The sequence below is a fragment of the Pelobates fuscus genome, chromosome 8, assembly GCF_036172605.1.
Source record: "Pelobates fuscus isolate aPelFus1 chromosome 8, aPelFus1.pri, whole genome shotgun sequence".
NCBI classification, from domain to species: Eukaryota; Metazoa; Chordata; class Amphibia; order Anura; family Pelobatidae; genus Pelobates; species Pelobates fuscus.
Genome location: NC_086324.1, coordinates 166,073,368 through 166,082,303, shown reverse-complemented (window position 1 = coordinate 166,082,303; position 8,936 = coordinate 166,073,368). Strand labels below are relative to the sequence as shown.

Sequence of the window (8,936 nt, the reverse complement as noted above, 5' to 3'; positions counted from 1 at the left end):
TTAGTGTGTTATGGCTATGTATATGTAAATTAATGTTAAACGCGTCTGGTATTTGGGGTAGATGATAACTGGTATTGTGGAAAAATCTCGACTAATTGCTGCAAGTATTATTATAACAGTATGAATAAAATATTATACGAACATCTTGTTTTGGCTTAACAAAAAAAACATTAATGTGAACTTTTTACAAAAAAAAAAAAATTGTGCAGATTTATTTTATTAAGTAGTAATACATAGCATTAAAACATAATGAAAAAGTAATTTGAACATTGTGTGGTGAAACTGTCCTGGATTCCTTTGAAGATGACTCATTGGCATAAGTAATAAGCCATTAATACAGTAATTAATACATTTGCAATCTCCTCCCACTGTGGTGTTTCCCAACCAAGAAATGGTATAAGGTCTCCAGAGGTTTACATTGGAATGATTTAATGTCCCAGAAGTTGAGAGCTTTCACACCAACTATCGTCTAACAGAGTTCCTTTCCCGTGCACCCCACCCGAATGCCAATATTGTAGTAGGGCCTCCTTCTCCTTTCCGACTTGTCTATCAATCTAGCTGTGGCCACACTAATTTAAGCATTAAACCTATATTAAAAACATGGATACTTGTTGTGCTCTGTTGATTAAAAGGAGTGTTACAATTATTTTTAGATGGCACTGTTGTATTTCACCGCTCTATACAATTGGCAGACACCTCATACAAATAATTAGTGATTTTACATATTTCGAGAAGGTTCCTAGTCCTGAGAGCTTGTATTGTAACAGAAATCAGCCTGTTTAATACATTTGCCACGGGAAGTCATGTAAACAGGACAATTTGAAGGTCACCTGTTAGGTTCAGATGTTTAGCAGAGCTTTACAGAGGATTGTAAAATGGTATTCCTGGAATGTGTTTCAGAAAAAGTCAACAAACATTTCTTGTTTTTCATAGAGTCATACAGAGTTGGACCCCCACTAAGAAAGGACCTTACATTGTCCAAAGATAACAAACCACTCTTGGCCCCAACAATCTTGTGATCATGTTACGAGTCCCACCCGACTCAGAGATCTGTGGCTAACATGTTATAGGCATTCACATGAAAGCTCTGAAGACTTAAGGATGTTTTACTAGAATTCTTAGTTGCCTGAGGTCTACAGCATGAGATGCCATGATGTGCCCAGGAAGGAATGTGATTGGCATCTTGTTATGGCTGTCCATATGGTACTTGTGTGTTTTGAAAGAGGGTCGTGGTAGCTTTTTGCTGCCAAATAAGGATATTCTGGATGATGAGGACATTCAGAAACAAGTGGATCAGGCCCTCCAGCTGGTGAACAAAGATAGTTTCCAAGGATGGCCTCTCGAGCAAATAAAGCAGGTGCGAATTTTAACAATTACCTGAATTTTAACAGAGTATGGTCAATTCATGAACTAAACTTGGTTAACAAGCAATGATAAATTATAGATGATCTGTTAGCAATTACTGTTAGCTAAACTTATAGTCCCTAGTTCTGCTGTGTGGAGCAAGAGTGGCCGCTCAGCCAAGCAGAATGCTCCCCTAACAGATCTTCGAAGTGGATCAACACCTTTGAGTATCTGGTAAATGACCAAGAAGACAATGGATTGAGTTTGTCCTAGACTCCCATATGGTTGAGCTATCCGTCTTGCTCCAAGTGTTTTATTCACAAAACCGTGAATTGAGGTGAAAGGAAAGCTCAGTTATTTGGTCCTAAATCTCAGATATTTAGCTTATTACTTTTTTTTACTTTGATAAATTTATAAATTGTACACAGCGTGACCCCAATGAAAGGGAGGCTCTTTTTCTACAAACTCCTCACTATAATTATACCAATAGGAGTTTGTGTGTGCATTTTAAACTTTACACTTCGCTTACATTTATTGTTTTTTTTTTACAGTACTTAACTATTTTGTTTTGGTTCCTTTGATTGTATTGATCTTCTGCAGGTATTGATGATAATTTATTCTGAAACAGATGGACATATCATTTTAGAAATATGACCAATGAGTCTTTTTCCCCCAAAAATACTTTAATTAAAAATGTTATGTGTTAAAAAAGGTCTATATTTTTTTCATGGCTATTTAAGAACAAGGACAATTAATCCATACTACCAGGGTAAGGAGATAAAAGCAGACTGAAATTAAGGCATGCTGCTTAGGATTCTCAAATATCTGAATTCCATGTGGCCAATGTGCCGTATAACCGAATCATTAAACAATTGGGTGAGCCGTTGTATTTGATTCATAATTTGGAGTTCTCTCCCTGTGGCCAAGAGATGATTGATGGAAAATTATGATCGATGGGTAGAGAACAGCCAAAATGCTTATATCATTCACAGATCAAGTAAGAAGTAACAAACGGAAGGAGAAAAATAAGTACCAGTAAACAAAACCAACAATTATATATTTAAATATATCGCCCAATGTACATTAGCCGAATGGACAGATATACAGGATAATGCATGATCACAACAAGGGGGAGATGGGCCCTAGGCATGGATTAGTGTACATATGTAGACAGCAATAGTATCCTGCAATGCCGTATGACATAAAGAAGCCTGTATGTTTTACTCAGCTATGTATCGTCTACAAAGCAGTGTATATTAGACCCACTAAAAAATTCCAAAAAACGCACCGGATATCCTTTTAAATACCCACAAGCATTTTCATTAATATTACAGTCTCTCAACTCTTGTATGTTCTAAAATGTGTATCTTGTTAGACGAGAAATGCCCCATAATCTCTATTACTTTATACCCTCTCCGATTTTCTTCACAAGTGAAATAGTATATTATAATAAAAGATAATGTAGTTATTTCATTTTCTTTAACAGGGCATCTGAGCAGCAACATGTACATGCATTTATTTATTCATTAATGTAGTTATTTATAAAATATTTTACCAGGAAAGAAACATTGAGGTTTCTCTCGTTTTCAAGTATGTACATAAATCTTTACACACAAAATCCCTGTGTTGCTGTAATTTTATGTGCTGGCTATGCACCCTACATTTCATGTTACATATTTCCACCAAAAAACATGAACCTATCGACGTGCTCCTGGATTTTTCTCCTGTCCCGTACATTTGACCCCTTATTCAGAGCGGAAATCTTCCGTCATGATATCCTTTTTTTCCAGAAGTTGTGTCCTCGAGGGGTTAAGCATCTGCCCAAAATGTCCCTGGTGATTAGGAGACAATTAGCTCAGGGCTGGTGGAACGAGCCCCCCTTTTCATAAAAGTGGTTACGATAAAGATAAAAGACATGATATTAGTAGAGCATAATGCAATCCTGGGTGGCCCCCCAGGGCCCGGGGTTTAGACAGATTGCATTCCACAAAACATGGGATCTCTGGATTGATTTTCATCACCCGCTTCCATAAAATGCTCTATTTTTGGTTCTTAGAGAGGAACATCGTTCTCCTTCTCACTGTGCCTCTCCCTCCTACTTTCTTCTTTGATCTCCCTTACTTCTCCTTTCTAGAATGTTCTTCCTTGCTTTGTTCCTTTTGCTTTCGTTTATGTTCTTTAACTATTATAAAAAAAAAGGCTCAGTGAATGTGTTTTACTTGTTTCTTTGTTTGACTTATATAGTTTAGGACTACTGACTGATTTAGAACCTTTGTGTTCGATTTAATATTCCTCGCTGATGTTCTGATTTTTCTTCTTGCGTATGCCTGCCCCAGATTCAGTAGAGAATTGTAAAAAAAAAGACAATAATGGACATTTTAATTTTTTTTTAAATCCTGGATCTGTTACAGGCGGTCCCCAGACTCCACATAGGTTTGATTGAAATATGGCTTCAGTTCCGGAAGCTTCTGAAGGAGCAGAACGAGGTGTGGACCAAATTAAGAAGGATGACTCGCCAGTCTGCCGTGTCCTGCCAAGGTACTCACGCCAACATGAGGACAATGTCTGGATTTGTATTACAATGGCGCCATTAACTCAGTCCATTATACGGTACTAAAAACCAGGAAAATCAATTAATCTAGTTATTAGATATTATAAAAAAAAAATAAAAAATAAAAATAAAAAAGTAAATTACTAGCTACATTTTTGTTCCAGACACTGCTTTCTCCCAGTCTCCAGTGGGCATGGAGAAACCCAGCAGTGGTTTCCTGTCAAACCGTTTTGGAGCCCACAGACAGCTACATAGAAAGTGTGGCGGATTCAGTTCCCCATTAACTTTTGAACACAGACAGAACATGCAGAAATGAATCTGCCACACTGCCCATGAGGCTGCAAAGGGCCCCGGCTACGAGGGCCAGGGACTGCCCCTTTAAGGATGTCCCTCAGCGTGCCCCTTTAACTATGTATTTTACTAATAATAATAATATGTATTCCCACAAAGCACTCAATTAAAACTTGTAATTCAATTTAACTAGAATTATGCACTATAATTGTCGCATAACTCTCAAGTAAGGCTGCAAATAAATGTGATATTTATGAGCCATGAAAAGTACAAGGTAGGTGTCTCTTTGTTCTAAAAAGGTTGGAACAACTGATAACGGCTGTTCAAATAGAGTAAACACTCATTAATAGAGTCTGTATGGAACATAAATAGCAGCAGAATAGAGAACGTTTAGCTCAGTGATTCTAAACATTTTGTGATACAAGACTTCCATGATGCCCAGCCAGAAGAGTGGATGGTTGGCCATTACCAATCTAGCCTCTGAAATGAATGCAGCATTGTAAACACTCCCAGTGGTCTTGTGTGGTACTGCAGGCTAAAAAATAAACTGTCCAAATTCTTCATGTTTTAGCAGTTATAGAATCATTTGCCACCCTCTGTCAGTCCCTGCCCAGCTTGGCACTAAAATATCAATGTGATACTCATGCTTTCTGTGTATATAAAATGTTTCTCCTATCCACACATTCGAAACAGAAAGAATTGTGATGCAATAATCTTGAATCTGTGTAATCTTAATTTAATCTACTTTAAATCTTTTATTGAATAAGTTTGATTTTTAATTAATTAAGTTAAAGGGACACTATAGTCACCTGAACAACTTTAGCTTAATGAAGCAGTTTTGGTGTATAGAACATGCCCCTGCAGTCTCACTGCTCAATCCTCTGCCATTTAGGAGTTAAATCCCTTTGTTTATGAACCCTAGTCACACCTCCCTGCATGTGACTTGCACAGCCTGCCATAAACACTTCCTGTAAAGAGAGCCCTATTTAGGCTTTCCTTATTGCAAGTTCTGTTTAATTAAGATTTTCTTATCCCCTGCTATGTTAATAGCTTGCTAGACCCTGACAGAGCCTCCTGTATGTGATTAAAGTTCAATTTAGAGATTGAGATACAATTATTTAAGGTAAATTACGTCTGTTTGAAAGTGAAACCAGTTTTTTTTTCCATGCAGGCTCTGTCAATCATAGCCAGGGGAGGTGTGGCTAGGGCTGCATAAACAGAAACAAAGTGATTTAACTCCTAAATGACAGTGAATTGAGCAGTGAAATTGCAGGGGAATGATCTATACACTAAAACTGCTTTATTTAGCTAAAGTCATTTAGGTGACTATAGTGTTCCTTTAAGAGAAAATACATTTTATACTGGTGTGCATCTTTACTAAGTCCTTGTTAAAGTGAAATTACTTTTTTATGTAATGATGAGTTACCTGTGTGTGATTTATTACAAGTGTACATTGTTACAGAATATGTTGGCGCTTTATAAAATAAAACAGTAAAAATGATATTGAAAATCTATAACAAATTAGTGAGGGTTAATAGTTATAATTACATGTGTTTTTCAGAAGTAAAAGCTGAAATGTCAGATTTCAGCGGCAACCTGACCTCCAGAATGGATGCCATCGAGAATCAAGTAGCAGAGATTCAACGCAAGGCAGAGAGTGTGGAAGAAGTGTGCAGATGCGAATCTAGGGCAGTGTCCGAAAACCAGCTTGATGTTAACCAGACAGACTCCAGACAGCAGCCAGCTCAAACCACAACCATCAACGTACAAGGCAAAAATAATTCCTCAGGATCTAACAAGCGTTACAAAGCGAACGTAGAGAAACTATCCCAGAAGGTGGCCAGCCTGACAGAGCTCCTAAATGGTCACAACGAGCTCCTGGTGGAATTATATCAACGCATCGCTGTGCTGGAGGGGACTCAGAACACACAACGCGTTTTGACAGATGTTCAAGAAAAGGGCAGAGGAGATAATTAGAAGAGCAAAATGGATCAGCATGAGGTTCAGGAGAGGACATTTCATATCTCCCACTGTTCCAGTGGCACAAGAGGTGTCTAGGTTCAATGAAAGGACATTAGATGGGTAGCAGGTGACATTTTAGCAAGATGAGGAGGTAGACTTCATCCCAATCACCAAAACCTTCATGTCCTGGTAGACACTGCACAATGAAACCCACGCATTCTGCTTTGACCAAAATGGACTTGACCCCTTTTTCAACAAAAAAACAATAAAATAAATGCTTAATGGAAAACAGAAAATGACTTTAAATATATGGAAAAACAAATCTTTAAGCCTTGGGGGATTAGAGTTAGGCAAATCCCTTATTATTTCAAACATAGTTGTGACATTGTGTTGGCTGCTGATTTGAGACGAATAAGGGTTAGCTACAGGAGGCTTCTGTGTCTTCTGAGTCCAGCCCTGCCCCTCTAAATGTTTAGCAGTTTACAGGTGGACATGGAAGCATGAGGACAACTTGATGGAGCTGTGCTGATAGCGCAGGAGAACATCTGAATCGCTGTAGTTGCATTTTACAATCAGGACAACTCCATCAATTACCCTAATGCAGGAATAGGAACCCAGTTGTTGTGGACTACATCCCTCATAATGCTCTTACAGACATAATGCTGGCAAAGCATCAGGGAGATGTAGTCCACAACATCTGTAGTGCGGAAAGTTGTCTACCCCTACCCTAATGTCACAAGGTCCACCTAGTTCATATGTGGGCTTACACAAGATGGTCATTGGGCAGTAATACCGACACGTGGTGGTATAAGACACATGGGTTTGTTATGATGGATGGAGGGCTGTAATGTACAAGGGAGCTGTGATGAGTATGGACTTGTTACTGAGGTAGTCTGTAATGGATGTGACATGATGTATGGACTTGGTGGACTGTAATGGATGTGATGGAAATTCGAAAATAAACTAATAAACTGATAAACAGATAAACCATGTAAATATTTGACATTTTAATTGCTTTGGAGCTCTGAAATAAATCCATATATAACATTGAGTTTTAATACTGAGGAGCTCTGTGATACACTCATACACACTGCACATCACTGTGAGTTTTAATTCTATGGAGCTCTGTGATACACTCATACACACTGTACATTGCTGTTTAATATTATGGAGCTCTGTGATACACCCAGACACATTACTGGGAGTATTATTGCTGTGGAGCTCTGTTATACACTCAGACACATTACTGGGAGTATTATTGCTGTGGAGCTCTGTTATACACTCAGACACATTACTGGAAGTATTATTGCTGTGGAGCTCTGTTATACACTCAGACACATTACTGGGAGTATTATTGCTGTGGAGCTCTGTTATACAATCAGACACATTACTGGGAGTATTATTGCTGTGGAGCTCTGTTATACACTCAGACACATTACTGGGAGTATTATTGCTGCGGAGCTCTGTTATACACTCAGACACATTACTGGGAGTATTATTGCTGTGGAGCTCTGTTATACACTCAGACACATTACTGGGAGTATTATTGCTGTGGAGCTCTGTTATACACTCAGACACATTACTGGGAGTATTATTGCTGTGGAGCTCTGTTATACACTCAGACACATTACTGGAAGTATTATTGCTGTGGAGCTCTGTTATACACTCAGACACATTACTGGGAGTATTATTGCTGTGGAGCTCTGTTATACAATCAGACACATTACTGGGAGTATTATTGCTGTGGAGCTCTGTTATACACTCAGACACACCCAACAGTATGGAGCTCCTAGAAAAGATAGACCTTAGGAAAGAAAAGAGGGAGAGAGGGATTTTGTCTGAAAATAGGGACGATTCTACCTCAATAGGGACACTTGGGTGGTATAATATTGGCCTCCTAAAAGGAGCATTTGTGGTTAATTTCCGAGAATGCCTCATGTTTGCTGCTAAGGGGCAATTCAGAATCAGAATTTAACCCTAAAAGTGATACATAAAATGTAACTTGGTGCCCTTGTAAGAGGGCAGTCCTGTCTGAAAAGGGGGAATGGCATTAATGAATGCCAATCTGACTGACAGCTGCGCAGGCAAATCACTCAGGGCATCCATTCATAGAGTGCTTCAGCAGTGCTCTGCCGATAGGCTGAATGTCCTGAAAGCACCTAGTCATAGAACGCCTGAGAGCAAAACTGGGACTTGACAGAATTCAGGACTGTCCCACTAAATGCAAGACTGCAGGTAGCTATAATAATCCACTACTTTCCACAACACTTGGTAACACATTTTCTATCGTTGGCGACGTTACCTACAGGATAAGGTTGTGACATTTTTCCATTGTGATTACTTTAAAAACATTGACACGATATGGGTAAAGTCAGAAAGTGTTATAGATCTGATATGAAGCTATGAAGCTGGCTTATAATAATAATAAAACGTAAAATCGACTTACTGTGACACTTATTCCACTATCATCACTGGCCCCATGCTGACGGTGGCATAAACATTGTTATGATTAAGAAGACGGTGTTGCTGCATTGCTATTTTTTTTCAAAGTCATTTTGGATTGTATAGGTTCACAGTGCAGGTCCCTAATTACTGTGAGAATGCAGCATACCTGATGAGGTTCTTTTTATCTATAATTGTTCTTGTCACATATCTTATTATTACTTTATAAAAGAGTGATAAGGCAGGGCCAAGGTTATCAGACCACCACGTTTTACTGAACATATTACATACAGCGGCAGAGCAACAACGGTCGCAGGGATCGCATCTGCGACTGGGCGCGTCACTC

General features: G+C 38.7%; 1 protein-coding gene across 1 annotated transcript; it reads left to right on the top strand.

The window, feature by feature from the left end:
• Positions 1–213: 213 nt before the first annotated feature.
• LOC134571970 (uncharacterized) lies at positions 214–6,401 on the top strand. Its single transcript, XM_063430704.1, has 3 exons — positions 214–1,357; positions 3,756–3,882; positions 5,748–6,401. The coding sequence occupies exons 1-3, from the start codon at positions 1,151–1,153 to the stop codon at positions 6,161–6,163; spliced, it is 750 nt and encodes a 249-aa protein (XP_063286774.1). The 5' UTR covers positions 214–1,150; the 3' UTR covers positions 6,164–6,401.
• The last annotated feature ends 2,535 nt before the right edge of the window (positions 6,402–8,936 follow it).